Source organism: Bison bison, unplaced genomic scaffold (genome assembly GCF_000754665.1).
Source record: "Bison bison bison isolate TAMUID 2011002044 unplaced genomic scaffold, Bison_UMD1.0 scf7180017864469, whole genome shotgun sequence".
Classification (NCBI taxonomy): domain Eukaryota; kingdom Metazoa; phylum Chordata; class Mammalia; order Artiodactyla; family Bovidae; genus Bison; species Bison bison.
The window spans coordinates 7,406,335-7,424,788 of NW_011495030.1; the positions used below are offsets into that span (position 1 = coordinate 7,406,335).

Sequence of the window (18,454 nt, forward strand, 5' to 3'; positions counted from 1 at the left end):
AGCTCCAGTACTTTGGCCACCTCATGCGAAGAGTTGACTCATTGGAAAAGACTCTGATGCTGGGAGGGATTGGGGGCAAGAGGAGAAGGGGATGACAGAGGATGAGATGGCTGGATGGCATCACTGACTCGATGGACGTGAGTCTGGGTGAACTCCGGGAGTTGGTGATGGACAGGGAGGCCTGGCGTGCAGCGATTCATGGGGTCGCAAAGAGTCAGACGCGACTGAGCAACTGAACTGAACTGAAGTGAGGTAGGAATTCAACTCTGAAATCAGAGATGATGAGAGTCAGAGTAGAAGCCAGATACGAGCAGCTAAGTTCACTAGGAAAGAACATGATTGGAGTCCAAGAAGCAAAACTCAGACAGCAACTAGAAACAATGTCATGAAAGTGAATCTAGAGCAGCCTTGAAACTCAGGTAGGAAAATTAAGGCCCCAAGAAGGCAGCTGTAACTTCCAATGAATCAACGGTTACTGTTAGAGAAGCATTAATGGTTCAAGATGTGGCCAGGGCACCTGAACGGGCAGATAATCCTCTGACAATATGGAGGAAGACACTTCATATAAGCCAGTCTTTGGAGTCAGTGCTGTTGGTGGCTCAGAATGGGTCAATTCCACATATCCTTTTTATACAATGCCTGCAATATACTCCCTTATTACCGTTAATAGCAAAACATGACAAGTAATATTGAGCTAATGCAGTGATGGCCTTCACTTCGGGGTTTTATGCTCTTCTTAACATTTATTTTCAGTGCTCTAACAAATGTTAAAAAAAAAAAGAAAGAAATTTCACCGTGACTACAAACACCTTGAAAATGTCCACTTTCTTTTTTCTTTATTCTTCACGTGAAAGAGATATAACTACCTCTTCCTCGTCTCTCTTTCCTTGGAAGGTAAATTCAGTTGGAGCAGAAAGGCAAAACTGCGGACCCTAAAGTTTGGCCCAAAGCATCCTAATCACAGAAGCTACTAGCTCCTCATTCCAAAATTCTATCCTGAATTCTCCATCTTGCCATCCATCTACCTCCTAAGACTTGGTTGGGGTATGCTACGAAGTAGGGCCAACCTTTCCTTCCCACACCCCATGTGAATGCCAACAAAATAAAATAACATGAGAGATAGGAGAAATAATAGTATAAAGACAATCCTAGGCTTTACCCAGTGAGAACACAACTGTTGATACAATCATCCAGCTTCACTACCTTCTCCACCTCCCTAAAGGGTATGGAATTGTTTTTGTCCACTCACAAAAATATTTTTACAGCAAAAACCTGTGCATATTATAAAACCAAATAATTCAGCTTAATCTTGCATGGAAAAGCAACATGAAGACAAGGGAATAAGCAGATATGGAAAACTAAAGCACCAAATTAGGTGGCCTGCAAACATACAGTCATTAATTTTAGCTGCATACATACAAATGTGCCCTGTGCTGGCTGGGAATCAGAATTTAATTTTCTTCAGTTGGGTGGTTATAAGATCTCATTCTTAACCAAAATATGAGCAGTACAATTATAGTTCTGGTGTGGGAGGACACACAATATCTACCTATAGGGTCTCTGTAATAAGCAACAGAAATAGATACTACAGGGTAATTTCCCCCCACTATTTGACTCAGTTTTATTATCTTTGTAATTATTTAACTGTAAGTACCAGAGTAGCATTATCCCACTTATCATTATAAATACACAGCATGTCAGCGATATCATAAAATCACCTTTTGTGGACAGGTTTCTATCACAGTTTTCACACGATAAATTCGCTTCATTTTTTTAGTACTTTTTAAATTTCAGCTTCACTGAGGTATAATTGATATGTAAAATTGTAAGCTATTTAAAGTGTACATCATGGTAATTAGCTACATGTATACATTGTGAAAAGATTCCTCTCATCCAGTTAATTAGGGGCAATTCTTATTGTAACTCCCACCAGTCAAAATTCAGATCATGCTTTGATAGAAGTCAAATTCCTACACTTTATGATACAGAACAATGGCTTTCAAAGTATGGTCCCTGGACAAGTAGCACCTAGTGTCGCCTGAGAACTTGCTAGGAAAACGAAAAAATCTAGTTCTTGTGACTCACTTAGACCTACTAAATCAGAAATTCTGGGGGTGGAACCCAGCAGTCTATTTTCATAGGTCTTTCAGGTGATGTGACATGTACTAAAGGACAAGCTCAGGAGCAGGGGACCAAAGCTGGAAATTGAAGCTATCAGGGCCTACAACACAGAAGGATGAGGCTTGAGCCTACCCTCAGTGGAGTCAATGCAATCTGTGGACGAACCACAGACCCAAGAGGTGTTACAAAAACAATGCAAGATTTTGACAGCAGTTCAGAGTAACATCACAGAGACTTGCCAGTGACTTTACTGCTGAATGTTTCCCTTTAAATCCTTTCTAACCCCAGCATCTACCTCCTTCTTGGTACTGGGCCATTAGTGTTGCTCCAACACCAATTCCCAATAGTTCTGTCCTTTCTTCAACTCTTGTCACTTCTAAGCAAAGGAGTGCTTTTGAGATAATGCAAGTAATAACTATTGCATTTTTTATAAAGCAATATGCTTCTTAAGGACTTGTATATAGATCATGTTATTTGATCTTCACAATTCTCCTATAAAGTTTAACCTATTGGGAACACTTCTAATAAAGTCCTTGACCTAACAACCACTTTTTGAGACTAGACGATATGAGGCACATTTATATAAAACTATTTCTAGCCCCTACAACTCTGCAAGCTGTCCCAAGATAGCAAATATCCTCAACTCAAGAATGTAGAAAATGCATTAAGACATATGCCATAACATTACATTAAAATGAAACCTTAACTATTTCATGAAGTATGCTAAATACTCTATGGATTTAATATGGTACTAGTTATTACAAAAAGTGATGGTATTGCAAGAGAGAAGCCTTCATTTTTTCAGTACTCCAAGAAGGGAAGGGACTGTATCCTCAGCATCTTTGGGGATTGGTTCCAGGACCCCCACAAATACCAAAATCCCTGGATGCTGAAGTCCTTCAGTATCCTCAAATTCTGCATCTGCAAATATGGAGGATCAACTGCTATGACTTCAGAAATTTCTGCACTAAGAAACTCTTGTATTTTCCTCCTGTAGTCCCCTATAATATCTGAACATTTGCTTTTTCTCCTGAAAAATCTATAAAGTTACATTCAAAATTGGGATAATTCAATAGGACTTATAGGCTCTAAAACATAAATATTTAATAATCCAATAGAAGTAGTATCAATAAAATCCCCTCATTCTTGTAGATTTCCTGGTTCAGTTGTATTAGCTCTTCACCTAATGGGTGGACTGTGGGACTCAAATATGACAAGCACACTGGCCTCTATGATGTTTTCAGGTTAATGGCATTTGCAAAGACCATGTTTTATTGAGTCTATAGCACAATTTTAGTTTGGAGGGAGCTGTAATTTTTACAATCACTCATAGGACAGATCTTCTTCCACAGAGCATGTTTTATTCGTGAATGGACTCTCGCCAAGACCAGGCAGTGGTCCAGGCTGTCCATGATATTGAGGACTCACTAACTGTAGGCTTATCTACTTTATTAGTTCACTGAGGGAGCTGATGAGAAGATCTACACAGGCATTTAGCCTTGAATGTGGCATTCACACCTTGATCTACTGGCTATAAAATACTTCTCCCTCAGATTACCACATAAACCACCTAAATTTACAGGCTGGCCTGGGGCTTTATCTATCTGGGTTACAGAACTTCTGAACAAAAGCACAGAAATATAAGGAGCCATCCTTGAGAATTACTCATCACTGCCCTGGCCTCCCTGTTAGATCACAAAATTAATCTCACGTTAACCCAGGAGCAGGCCTGGGGAGCCCTGGGATTTTCAGAATAGAAGACAAGTAAACAATTCAATTTAAAATCTTTCTCAGTGTGGCCTCAAGTGATTTTTTGGCTGCTTTAACCTGGGGCAATATTGTCTTCCAAAGAAATAAAAGTCTTACTGTGCAATCCTTTCCAATCAAACTTAGTCTTATCAACTGAAAAGTTTGTTTCAATAAGGGAAGCCAATATGTTAGGAAACTTGCAAGACTTGTATGTATCATAACTGCCATCTTCCCTGTTCACCTTAATGCTCTGCAAACTACTCCTGTCTTGGAATCTTATAAATCATTCTCTACTAGCCACTAAAAATTTCCATTTCAAAACCATGATTTCTTCAAACCACAAGTCCCCAGACATTGTGGCTTCTAAAAAATCATGATGTTCATGCTAAACTATTTTGATCCCTTGCCCATATACACTCAACAGGTTTCCATCAAAATATTTTATGATAAATCAATTTATTAGCACTTATAGGTATATGTTCTTGATAATCTTTAAAAAATGTTTTCTTGATTTTGTGTAATAGAATGTTAAGGGAATAACTCCAAATCCCTTTGCCATTTAACCAAGTCTTAATCTTCATCAAAATATCTTAACATTTCAGATTTTACATTGAACTAATTGATGAACAGTTTCCTTTTCCTTTGGTATTTTTTTGCTATTTGTCTTCTTTCCATAGATCTTTAGCATAGGTTTGAAACTGGTGTGAACATACACTCCTGGCAAGTAAATTTCTAGAACTATAAAAGGAAGGCTTCAGATTTTTGTGATTTAGTTTTTCCACTTGCCTTGTTCTGCTCTGGGTTTGTTGCCTTCTCAGCAAAACACAGAATATAATCAGTTTTTTTTTTTTTAAGTCAAGAACAAAGAAAGTAAAATAGAATCTGAGGGAAGCAGGAATAAAGAAAGAAGCAGGGCAGATAAACTTTCATAGCTATAAGCTAACTGGAGAAGTAAAATTCTAGGAACAAAGTTAAGCAAGATGGCCCTCTGCCTGTTCCCAATATTCCCAGAGTCATAGAAAATCTGAGTCATTGTGAAGATGCTCTGTTGACGCTGTGGTAACCTAGGCTCCTTGTCCACTCTGGCAGCTCGCCTGCCACAGTTAGAGGCTCAAAACTAAGAGCTCTTTTTGAAGATCAAATGCAGAAAAGCATCACAAACAAAAAGAGGAATTCTGTTTGGAATGACAGAGCCATTTTAAAAAGCTTTAACAATACTACCAGACATCCAAAACCACACAAGATAAATGTGACTCCTGAGTTTTGAAAGTGAGTCATATACTGCATGCCACATACAGCAAAGGTACTAATGCTTTTCATAGACAAAGATAGCATGGCTTCCCAAACCCATTTCCAGGAGGCCTAAACTCAACAAGGCTAGCCCCTCACCATAAACTATTTATATTGGATGTTGGGCCATTTTTCAATTGATTTCTGTTTAATTTTGTCTCTTTAATTGTTGGGTTCCAGGTATTTAATAAGATTATGGATTTATGGACTGAATAAGTAGGGATATAGCCTAAAGGCTATTTCAAACTGATTGTAATTTAATGTGTGAGAATAAATGTTCATATATCAAATGTTTGGCAAATCAAACAGACATATGTGCAAACAAAAGCTAGTCATGCTTTTTCATGTATATATCTAATACAAAATATTTGAGTGTTGATAACATTGTACACTGGCATATTTCATGTGTGTACCTGCACTCAAAACCTTTGTCAGACTTGGTCAGCCTTTCAAATAACCTTTCATCTAATCTCTTATGGTCTCAAAAGCTAAGGCTTTGTTTTCTCCAAGAGTAAGTACCCAAAGCAACTGATAAAGGGCCACCAACATTGGGACAACGTTGCATATATGGGATGTCTTGATGACTGGCCCTCTTACAACATTTGCTTAATACTCTTTCCTGTGCCTTTGGATCAGTTGAGAACTGTCAAATTTAAAAAGTTATACAAGCATGGCTTTCTCCTGTTCCACTGTTATGCATCAGTAAATCCTTCATTCTTTATGGCTTATTAGTATGTTTAAAAAGAAAAAGCAATCTGCTGCCAAAACCTGGCGCTGGAACCAGATGGGGTGGGAGTAGAATTTATAATTCACAGAAAACAGAAAATTCCCATTGTCTGGAGTGTGGAGTTGTGGGATTTTTGCTTTCATATTCATAGCATATGAAGCACAGTAAGAGCTTTCCATATATGAAGACTATAACCAACCATGTTTGTACCAGCACATCACTATTATACAGAGTGGAAAATGCACAAAAGCCCAGGCTAACAAAGTAAATGAAAAAAAAAAAAAATATCCTTATTGAATAATAATCCTTTCTCATTTTTCACTGCATACATAACATTTTTCTAAATATAGAGTCATCTATTATTCAAACCTAGGCAGAAGGAAGCTATTCTGGGAGTGCCATCCTATCCCTCCGCCCCCAATGGTTGACAAACACTAATGGACATTCTTACAAATTGATTTACTGATGTGATTTTTTTTTCTGAGAGATATGGGACTGGCTTCCTTTTGCAATGCAAAGACAACAATGACTGCTCCATTAAGAAATCCACAGGCAGCCTGTTACCTGCTTAAGGGGGAAAGACTTCCTTTGAGTCTCAATAAAGTTAATAAATTTAAGATACCTGGGAGGGTTGGGTACATTGAACTTTTGGCAGAAAGCCAGGACTAGAAGAGCTAATGTATTATTTTACTTTGTTTCTTTATGAGAAGAAACAGTCTGCTGACAAATCAGATGGGAAGGACAGGAGGGGGATAAATTGCAGTTTACTGATAAATACAGACGATCTTAGAAGCATTTTCATATATGCATTCCCTTTAACCAGAGTCAAGGGCCTAGACAAGGACAGTTGATGTGGTTGGGTCTGCCTTTGCTGAATTTGCTGATATTACCTGGATAGAGGTCAGGCCCGGGCTCTGGGGAACATCCCACCGCCCTATCGACAGCGTCTCTTGGGGAGGTGGAGGGCTGCAGGGGCTGCACCGTGAGGCAGTCTGTGAGCAGGTCGGAATGGAGCTCTGCACTGGACCGCAGCTAAGAGAAGGAGAAAACAGAAGACAGATGGAAAAGGAAGGCTATTCCTCAGAATACTTTTTTCTGGAAAGGATATCATGCCCTAAGGTTCATGCACAAATATTTATCAAGTAACAACTACAGGTTAGGCACTGGACTTAGAGAGTCAATACAAGGGTCAGCTTTCCAATTCTAATAACACCTGGCAGGTGTTTCAGGAAAAATGTGGCTAGAGGCAGATTGTACTTCAGGCCTTGATATTTCCACTTCTGGGAACCAACTTCCTATTATGTTTTCTTTGATTTGCTCTGTATCTAATCAGAACTTGTAGTGATATCAAAAACAAACTCAAGTATATTTAGTCCATATTGTAAAGTGTTTTTAAAATACAGAGATAAAATAAGATGAAAATATCTTAGAGATAATTAAGAATGCCCACTGAGATTTGACACCTATAGATTTTTTGGAACATGATAACAAGAAAAACCAACGTCATTACAAGCAATAAACTATCCCAACAGTAAGGTACATAAAAAAATTAGACTTCATTTTATCACAATAACACAATAAATTCTTTATATATTAAAGAGTCATAAAATATCAGAATAAAGTATAGATACAAAGTTATGTGATTTATTTATGAAAAAGAATTTTGTAAGTGTAATCTGAATGGAAAAAAATCACAATGGAAGATTTAGTTATATAAAAATACCAACCTCTGTTTGTCTAAAAACATAATATCTTTAAAAATCTAGACATATATTTGTCACAGATATTACAAATAGTTATCATCTTCTGTCCTCTTTAAACATATATATTCTCTGTTTAAAGGGAATATATAAGTTGATTTTGCCTTCATCAAGATAAAACTAACCCTTTAGATATAGGACTTGAGTATACTTACTCATTCAACAATTATTTAATGAGCATTAGACACTCTCTCGGAGAAGGCAATGGCACCCCACTCCAGTACTCTTGCCTGGAAAATCCCACGGACGGAGGAGCCTGGGAGGCTGCAGTCCATGGGGTCGCTAAGAGTCAGACACAACTGAGCGACTTCACTTTGACTTTTCACTTTCATGCATTGGAGAAGGAAACGGCAACCCACTCCAGTGTTCTTGCCTGGAGAATCCCAGGGACGGGGGAGCCTGGTGGGCTGCCGTCTATGGGGTTGCACAGAGTCGGACACGACTGAAGCGACTTAGCAGCAGCAGCAGCAGACACTCTCTAGGCTCTAGAGATACTGTCTTATGGAACTTACACTCTAGAGGGGAAGCAGATGATGAACAAATGGAATATATAACACAGCAGATACTGAGAAATGCTATAGAGAAGAGTGATAGAAGAAATACAATGAGTTAGAGACAAGTGATGGTAACCTGAGATAGGGGGGTCAGAGAAAGTCTATTGGAGATGGCACTGGCAAAAAGCCTTGAGAGAAGTGAGGGAGTGAGCCCTGCAGACGTATGGAGGAAGAACTTGCTTGCCCTGTGGTGTGTCTGGATTATGTGACGAACAGTAAGGCAGGAGTGGAGGGAGTCTTGGGCCCGGAGTAGAGAAACAGGAAAAAGCCGAGGTATAAGTGGGGGAAAGAGGGAACAGGCTTAGTGTCCCTCTCTTTCTTCCTCTCAGATGAGTAGATTAGAAAAGGGCCTCCCACATCATTTAAAGCTTCGAAACACACCCAGTCTAGAAATTATCAAATGAGTGAGGGAGGAAGTAGACAGCAGGATCTCCTGGGAAGGGACCAATTCACTGTGCAGCACTTCACATGAACAAAAATTTTAAAAAAAGAGAAACAAAAATGAAAATAAACCTAAAAAATATTCAGCACAATTGCAAAGAAATAAATGCAATGCTATAACTTTTAAAAAATTTATCAAATTATCAAAACTTTACAAAAGAGGTAGTTGTAGTGAAGGTAGAGTGAGAGAAGCATCCTAAAACACTGTTGGTTGGAGTGTACATTGTTACAAACTTTCCACATGATTTGGATGATTACTTTCTTAAGACTCATAATTGAAATTATTTGTTCTTAGAATTTCTTAAGGAAATAGCCAGAAAAGTGAACAAAGATTTATATTCTTTATATTCACCATTCTAGTGAGACACAGCACTGCTGCTGCTGCTGCTGCTGCTAAGTCGCTTCAGTCGTGTCCGACTCTGTGCGACCCCATAGACGGCAGCCCACCAGGCTCCCCCGTCCCTGGGATTCTCCAGGCAAGAACACTGGAGTGGGTTGCCATTTCCTTCTCCAATGCATGAAAGTGAAAAGTGAAAGTGAGTGAAAGTGAAGTTGCTCAGTCATGTCCGACCCTCAGCGACCCCATGGACTGCAGCTTCCCAGGCTCCTCCGTCCCTGGGATTTTCCAGGCAAGAGTACTGGAGTGGGGTGCCATTGCCTTCCTCGAGACACAGCACTATTTATAGCAATATTAAAAATTAGGAAAAATTACTTAAATGTCTAAGAAAGTGAAAGTGTCAGTCACTCAGTCATGTCCAACTCTTTGCTAGTCCATGGACTGTAGCCTGACAAGCTCCTCTGTCCATGGAATTCTTTGGGCAAGAATACTGGGGTGGGTAGCCATTCCCTTCTCCAGGGGATCTTCCCAACTCAGGGATCGAATCTTCTAAGCCACCAGGGAAGCCCTAATTCTTTACCTTCAAAGCCACCAGGGAAGCCCTAATTACAGCTGATAAATGACGCTACATCAATTTGATGGAATATTATGCAACCATTAGGATGATATTCATGAATACAAAGGCCAATCAAACTTATGTATACAAAGTGATAACAATTATGTTAAAACACAGCTAAAATACTGTAAGGAAATATAATTCAATATTAAAAATTGTTTTTGTCCTCAAGGCAGTATCATGAATTTATTTCCTCTGTTTTCTTTTTATTCTTTCCTCAGTTTTCCAAACATTCCAGTGATATGCTGGAGCTGGCTTGCACCAATCTAAGAATGCCGATTGTGTCTACTTTTCCCAAACTTGCAATGACGTCATATTGATAGTATTTACACTATGAAACTGACAAATACTACAAATGGGCTTTCCCATGTGGAGAGCTGGTTGTTGCCAGCACAATGACTCTGATCAGAAAGAAAAACATACACACAGATACAAAACATCAGTAAGTTACTATTTAGAGAACAGTATTTCTTGGAACTGAAAAAGCTTTATGAAGAGACAAACACATGTCCAGCTCTTAGTCCAAGAATATGAAAATGGCACAGCGACCCTAAGTTTAGGGAAGCAGCGTTTAACACATGTAGTGAACAAGACAATTATAATCTCCTTAGCTTTGCCACATTGGAATGTCTGCCCAAGATTATCTGAGTTAATGCCTAACTCTCTCAGGGCCTTTGGAAGGTATGTTTGATATTTTGGTACTAACCTAACACATGCCACGTAAGAAAAACTGGAAAAAAATCAAGCCTTAGAATGAGTTCTGGTGATCACTTCTAATTTATCTTTCATTGTTAAAATGTGATCTGGGGCCCACATGTTCTACTAAGAGTAGACATGAACATCTCTCTGCTTTCTATTACCAACTACTCTAGGGTTTTACAGACATGAGTATTGATGAGGTCTTTCCAAGGAATTTCACGGCCACGGTTACTTCTGGAGTTAAAGGCAGGCAATTCTTCACTAGCTACAACAAGTATTCATGTTTTCCAAGAGTGTGATTCCATACAACTTTGTGGTGAGAGTTAATTTGGTTTTCTCTGGGATTAGACATGGTTCTACAAAGCGCTTCTTAAATTGAACAAGCCTCAAGGACTTTTTCTTTTTTTTTTTGCTTAAGGTCCTTGAAGACCTTATGCAAAATTTCCAAAGCAGGGCCATATGCTTAGAAATGCAGTAATGGTATTTAAGTTTAGTATCCTTCTCTCTCTCCCAGATTATTAGACAAAGAAAAGGACTTCCAGATCATTTAAGGTTCTTAAACATTCTCCACCCAGGAATTATCAAATGAGTAAGGTAGGAGGCACACAGAGCTATCTTTCCATATATCTATATGGCACACAGAGGCTATCTTTCCATATATCTATATTATGGTTTTATATTTGGAGTGAGAAATCCAATTATTTATATAAAGCAGTATCTTATTAGCTCTCAAGAATATAAAAAAGACAGAGGAAACTTTTTCAATGGGGGATGGTCTCTAACTGTGAATCTCAAACCTGGACATGAAACTTTTTCAATGGGGGATGGCCTCTAACTGTGAATCTCAAACCTGGACATGCATCAGAATCACCTTTACGCTCCACTGCAGAACTGATGACTCAGTGGGTTTGCAGTTCATTTCTGTGAAGTTCCCAGGTCATGATGATGTTGTTGTCTGGGAACCACACTTTTGGAACCACCAGGAATCCTGATAAGAAGATGCTCTAAGAAAATGCCGATTAGAAGAGATGAGACTTTTCTGGTCATGAGAAGAGAAAATGAATTGCAGAAATAAGGGATTATAAAAACCAAGCTGACTTTATGACATGAACCTCATTTTATTTTCTTGGGCTCCAAAATCACTGTGAATGGTGACTGCAGCCATGAAATTAAAAGATGCTTGCTCCTTGGAAGAAAAACCATGACAGACCTGGACAGCATATTAAAAAGCAGAGACATCACTTTGCCAACCAAGGTCCATATACTTAAAGCTATGGTTTTTCCAGTAGACATGTATGTATGTGAGAGTTGGACCTGAAGAATTGATGCTTTTGAATTGTGGTGCTAGAGAAGACTCTTGAGAGTCCCTTGGACTGCAATGAGATCAAACCAGTCAATCCTAAAGGAAATCAACACTGAATATTCATTGGAAAGACTGACTGATGCTGAAGCTGAAGCTCCAATACTTCGGCCACATGATGGAGAGAGCAAACTCGTTGGAAAAAAAAAAACAAACCCTGATGCTGGGAAAGATTGAGGACAGGAGGAGAAGTGGGCGACAGAGGATGAGTTGGTTGGATGGTATCACCAACTTGATGGATATGAGTTTGAGCAAGCTCCGGGAGATAGTGAAGGACAGGGAAGCCTGGCGTGCTGCTGTCTATAGGGTCACAAAGACTCAGACGTGACTTAGCAACTGAAAAACAACAACATGAGCCTCATGTAACCATTTCTCATTATGTTTCCCTTCAGATCTCCTAATAATAAATGGTTACATGAAGTTCATATCATGAGAACAATTTGGATTTTTATACTGTTGTGGCGATAAAAAGGGTTAAAAATGTGCACCCCAGTTTAATACTTGCCCTTATAGGACAGCAAGGACATGCCCTTTACTGAGCCTTTACTGTTCTTTACATACAAGAAACAAATATCCCCTCCTTTCATTTGGGACACCAGTCCCAAAAGGCAAAGACAAGAAGGCAAGAAGAGTTTCTGTGATGTGATTCCACCACATACCAAAGATAGGTATTTCTACAAGGCCTCAACAAAACCCTTTGCTCCTCTCAAGAGCACTGTTTCGCTGTCTTGGAAACATCCCATTTATTATGCTGTTCATTCCTTTTGCCTGGAATGGCTTTCCCTCCTCCCAGTAGAATTTCTCTAAGACCCAATTTATGGCTCCCTCCTGAATGAATCCCCCTCTGACCAGGTCAGCCCACACAGGGCCTCCCATGGTATATGGAGAACTGCAGAGTCTGGTCTCAACAACCTGCAACCGGATATATGTTTAAGGCTTTGTTTCTTGTTATGAGTTTAGTCTGCGCTATTATGAAGTCCACAAGGACCTGGTTAGCTGACTGCCTTTCTAACTTTCAAAACCCCATGGCACCTGGCAGGGTGGGACCAGCATCTGGGTAAATCATTCAGTGCCAACTGGATTTGTAAGAATGAGACACAATATTTTATCTAAAGGATGCTACAATCTCTAGTGGTGTGTGGATGTGTTTAAAAAACACACTTGGTCATGTCTTAATTACCTCTCCTGAAGGAGAATTTTAAAAGATATAGCAAATGTGTGCATGTTAAGCCACTTCAGTTGTATCTGACTCTGTGTGACCCTATGAACTGTAGCCTGCCAGGTTCCTCTGTCTATGAGATTTTCCAGGCAAGAATACTGGAATGGGTTGCCATGTCCTCCTCCAGGGGATCATCCCGACCCAGGGATTGAACCCATGTCTCTTTTTTCTCCTGCATTGGCAGGTGGGTTCTTTACCACTAGCACCACCGGGGAAGCCCCAAAGGTACAGATCATAGTTACTATATGGGAAAGGCTGCTGCTGCTCTGCCCAGATCCCTTCTGATCCCTTGGATTAGCTCTGAATTGCCCTGTCTCCTAACTTTACTGTGCCCACCCCCCAGCTTCTGCATACTTTACAGCTAACAGACACCGCCCACCCCCCCAACCAATACACAAATGCATGATCAACCAGTGCTTCTTAGCGCCAAAGTGGGACAAACTCTGAAGTGTCAATTATACTCCAGAGCTCCCAGTAGGGTCGTACATGTTTATAGCTTTAGCCCCTTCCTTCATGCCTCTCCTGTATTCTCCTGGGAGCAGTTCTTTAACAAATCACAGGCACCTGGATCTTTGGCTCACAGTCTGCTTCTGGGAGCACCCAACTTAGTAAATACCCACAAATCCTTTTTATTTGTCTCAGGAATTCAGAGAGCCAATCAGCAGCACTCATAGATGCTCACACACACATACTGTTTCCTTTTCTTCAGCTCCTGCTCTGCTCACACACAGGTATAGTATAGTAACTATATGTTTAATGAAAGTAGGGTGTTCTGGGTTATTATCTCTCCTGTGTGCTCAGTCATGTCCAACTCTTTGCAACTCCATGGACTGTAGCCCACCAGGCTCTTCTGTCCATGAAAATTTCCAGGTAAGAATACTGGAGTGGGTTGCCATTTCCTTCTTCAGGGGATCTTCCCGACCCAGGGATTGAACCCATGTCTCTAGCATCTCCTGCATCGGCAGGTGGATTCTTTACCACTGTGCCACCTGGGAAGCCCCTGGGGCATTATGGATGTTACTAAAAGCATAATTGTGGAGTCTAAATTAAAAACAAAACCCTAATTTACAAGAATAATTAGCATTCAAAAGAACCTCAGACATCACTAGGGCCAAACCTCTGTCTTACGTACTACTGCCCTATAGCAACCCCAGTAGATGGCTCTCAGACTCTGTTTGATTCCCTATGGTAACAGGCAACTTCCTTACCTTGGCAGTTAGCTTTCATTTCAGATAGTACCAACTATCAGGAGTTTTATTTCATACTCAGTCCTGATCTAGCCCTCAGCAACCTATTAGGATTGCATGTGTCCTTCTCTTCATAGGGGGCTTCCCTGGTAGCTCAGATGGTAAAGAATCTGCCTGCAGTGCAGGAGACCCAGGTTCAACCCCATGGAGAGAGGAGCCTGGTGAGCTACAGTCTCAAAGAGTAGGAGACGACTGAGTGACTAATACTTTCACTCTTTCACACTTTCTCTTTGTAAACCTGTAGTAAGGTTCACGGACATACTAGGAAGAAAAGAGACATCTCTGAGTCTCAGAAACCAACCTGTGAATCTTTGAGTGTTAATAATCCTGATCATTAATGACCCATTTTAGGGCTTAATTTCTTGGCCTATCCAGGTACAAGTAAACAAACTGGCTCCTTAGCTTGCATACAATCTCCCATTATGAAATATTTGTTCTAAATGATAGTTTTTCAACGTTAATAATGAAATCACGCATCAAGTCTTGACAAGGTTCCCGCATTTGGTAACTTGAGCTGCTTCCCTAACAATGCAGGGATTTTTCCTAATAGCTAAAAACAAGGTACCGTCAATTGTGATTTGTATTTGTTTTTTTATTCAAGACTATTCTGTTAATGTTTATAAGCTCTTGAAACAAGAGACGGAAATTCTACTCCCATCATTTTCTCATTTCAGATATGATTGAATAATCGTCCAAGATTAAGTGAGTCAAGTGGAAATAATTAGGAAAGGGAAAAAGGCCCAGATTCTTCAATTTTTGGTTCCATTACATTTTATTCCAAGAGCAAAGGCATTCTGTTATTCTGAAGCAAGACATACTTCCAAAGAGAAAGAGGTACAATCAAAGGCCTTTTGTTTTCCCTTTCTCCAATGAGCATCCTCTATCTGGGCTGTGCATGTTTATGCATCATCTTGCAGGGACTCCTTTGTTCTCCAGAAATCAAATGCCACCAAAATATGTTTCTGAAGAAACTCAGCCAGAAGAAAAATCAAATAGGATTCTTTTTCAGAGGGTTAAGGTTTAGTACCAGAACATTCTCATCAAGCATTCTCTATAACACTTTGAACAATGTGGATCCTGGGGAATTAACTCATTACCAAAAGGCTTAAAAATAATCACAATGAATTAACCTATTATATTAATTACAATTAATTTCCAGTTGAATCGAAAAATTCTCTCTCTAAGGGCTTCCTCAGCCCTGACATTTATGAAGTGGCTTTGGCATATCATAGGTAATTAATCTCCAACAATCTGTTATCAAACTCATTTCCTCTGGGAATGACCAATTTGCAAAGAAGAAAAGAAATGAGAGTGCAGACTTAGAAAAAGAGTATTAGAAGAAACTTCTTCGTGAACAAGAGGTACAGTCCAGCTGGACACCTTGCATTTCTATAATAGGAAGTACCTATTTGGTGAACACTGACTCAAGAGGCCAAACATTTTGTCTTCATGAACATGCCAAAATATCTCAATAGATATACATACCAGGGTATATGCCTCAATAAGAGACATGAAAAATAAATTCCTATATAGATACAACATAATTACTGGCTATCTAGTAAAAAATGGTGATTGATGAAACAATTTCAGAGTAAGAAGAACAAATGTTATGCACCAGGGCTATAATAATGCTGTCCAAAGGAACTTTCTTGGATGATAGAAAAGTTCTGTAGAGTACTAGTTTGTAGGCATTAGTCACAAGTGATTAAAAAACACTTGAAATGTAGCTAGTGCAACTGAGGAAGCAAACTTTATTTTATTTTAACCTAATTTTAATTAATTTAAATTTAAATGTAGGATAGCAAACTGCCAACTTACTGCATATCATGGTGGCAGTTCAGCCTTTGCTTAAATCCCTTCAAAGACAGGGAACTCACTTTCTTACAACTCACTGCGCTCCACTGTTAAATAGGTCTGGTCATTAGGAAGGTCTACCTCAAGTTGATCTGCAATCTGCCTCCCATAATTTCCACTCACTGGAATTTATTTTTCCCCTCTTCCCTCAGACCACATAGAATAACTCTGTTCATGGTCTACTTTATATTTCTTTTAATATATGAGAAGCCTCGAAATGCTGCAGTATCACAGAATTTCAGCCCTAAAAGTGGCTGTAATTTAGTTTCTTTGTCAGTCCTTCCTTAGCAGTTGTTTTTTTTCCCTCCAGGTTGAATATCTTTAGTTTTTAATATAGATAAGAGTAATGTTAAGTAGGAGGAGCTTTGGTCTCTTAGTCTGACAAATTGTGGTTCAGCTACCAAGTGATCCAAGGCAGATACATTCACTTGTCGGAGAGTAGTTTCCCTTCTGTAAAATGAAGATGATATCACTGAGCCATCTTGGTTGCTTTAAGAAATAAATTAGATAATATTTAGAAAGTTCTTGAAACTCTGCTTGGTATGCAGAAGTCATCTAAAATGTCAGTCCCTGCTTTCTCGTGTAGCATGTTCTTACGTTCACCACACCAGTTTCTCTTAACACTGAATTCACTGGTAGCTAAGTGCGCAAATGCTATCCCAGTACTAATACAGTGAACTAGCTGTTTGACCAGGAGAGAGTATAATAGAACAAACACATCCCTTGTTCCAAATGTTCCACTTCTATCAATTCAACCTAAAGAATCGTTTCTTAAAATCCATGTTATACTATTCACTCATTCACTCATTCCATTTACTGAATTCCTTACTGTGCTCCCCAAACTATACTAGGCCTAGAAGATAAAGTCATGCCCAAAATAACCTAGTTCCCTGCCCTTGCAGAGCTTATAGTGCAGCTCAAATAAAACTTGCCATTGGGTAAAACTCTTAGATCTTTTTTCATATGTGATGCTCTTTATTTCTGACGGCTGTTTATGTTCAGAAGCTAGCTTTTTAAAGATCCATTGCCATTTGGTGGCACAGAAGCTCTTGGCTGCATTTCATTTGATTCTATCACTCAGCTGGTTACCACAATCCCCATTTCAGGGCCATTTACAAACTTAATGAAAATATTCTCTGACATCAAAGATGATGTTAAATGATGATTCTAAATTTCCATCCAAGAGTGAGTTATCTCTGGAAAATAGCCCATACTGTATTGACATTAACAGACATTAACAGCTCTCTAAGCCATTAACAGTCACTTAAATAATAGTTTATGATATGGGTCGTGAAAAATAAGAGTATGGGCTCTGGACCCAAAATTACCTGGATTTGAGCTTCTTACTTATGAAGTGTTAGACAACTATTAAGTAGTTAAACAAATATCTTTAGCTCAGTTTTCTCTGTACAATGTGGGTAATTTATAAGGTTGTTGTTGGGGATAACAGGTAACATGAGATAATAAGCTATTTCACCAATAATGGTATAAGTCAACGTTTAACACACGCTAACTACTATTTCTATTCTTACTTTTTCCCATTAATATCCAGTGTGGAAACATTTATAGCACTCTATTACATGTACCTTTATTTTCTTTTTTCTCCCATCCAACTTTAGATACTTTTCTCTTTATTATTATCATACAATAACACAGCAATATGACAAAGGAAAAACAATGGAGACTTTGGGGTCACGTAGATAAAAGTTCAAACTTCATCTCTGCTACCCACTAACACATCGCCTTTGACAAGATATTTAACCTTGAAAGGCTTCCAAACTATCCTCTGTAGAATGGTGGTGATAACACCAACAATATGGGGTTATTATAGGATTACAAAAGGTGATCAACAGGAAGTGACTAGCATAGTACAATGTTATTATTATTTTTTTTTGCTCAAGAAGAAAAACTATTATAATTGTTAGGACTGATACTTGTTATTGCTTAGCCACATCAACTCAGTCTGGGGCCAAACAGTGCCTTAATGAAGATATTAGCACAGTTTTTGCAGAATGAATATTATTCAAATTATTCTATCGTAGAAGACTGTAGTTAGCTTTTACTCAATTTTCTAGTTGGACTTTTTCAAATCCAATTATATTAGAAATCAAAACCAACAACAAAACATTTTCAGAATACTCTGGAGGATTTTAATACTTATATAGATGTCCTATTTACCAAAATGTGTACAACTATCTAGCTATCCTAAATCAGATCAGATCAGTCGCTCAGTCGTGTCCGACTCTTTGCGACCCTATGGATCACAGCACGCCAGGCCTCCCTGTCCATCACCAACTCCCGGAGTTAACTCAGACTCAACGTCCATCGAGTCAGTGATGCCATCCAGCCATCTCATCCTCTGTCGTCCCCTTCTCCTCTTGCCCCCAATCCCTCCCAGCATCAGAGTCTTTTCCAATGAGTCAACTCTTCGCATGAGGTGGCCAAAGTACTGGAGCTTCAGCTTTAGCATCATTCCTTCC

General features: G+C 39.2%; 1 protein-coding gene across 3 annotated transcripts in view; it reads right to left on the reverse strand.

Annotated features, from left to right (window-relative positions):
* GLIS3 (GLIS family zinc finger 3) overlaps positions 1 to 18,454 on the reverse strand; it is a 507,521-nt gene that overhangs the window by 73,428 nt on the left and 415,639 nt on the right. For all 3 annotated transcript variants that reach the window (XM_010860704.1, XM_010860705.1, XM_010860703.1), the window contains one exon: positions 6,778 to 6,919. In XM_010860704.1, the coding sequence (XP_010859006.1) occupies positions 6,778 to 6,919 (142 nt within the window). The remainder of the gene's footprint in view (positions 1 to 6,777; positions 6,920 to 18,454) is intronic.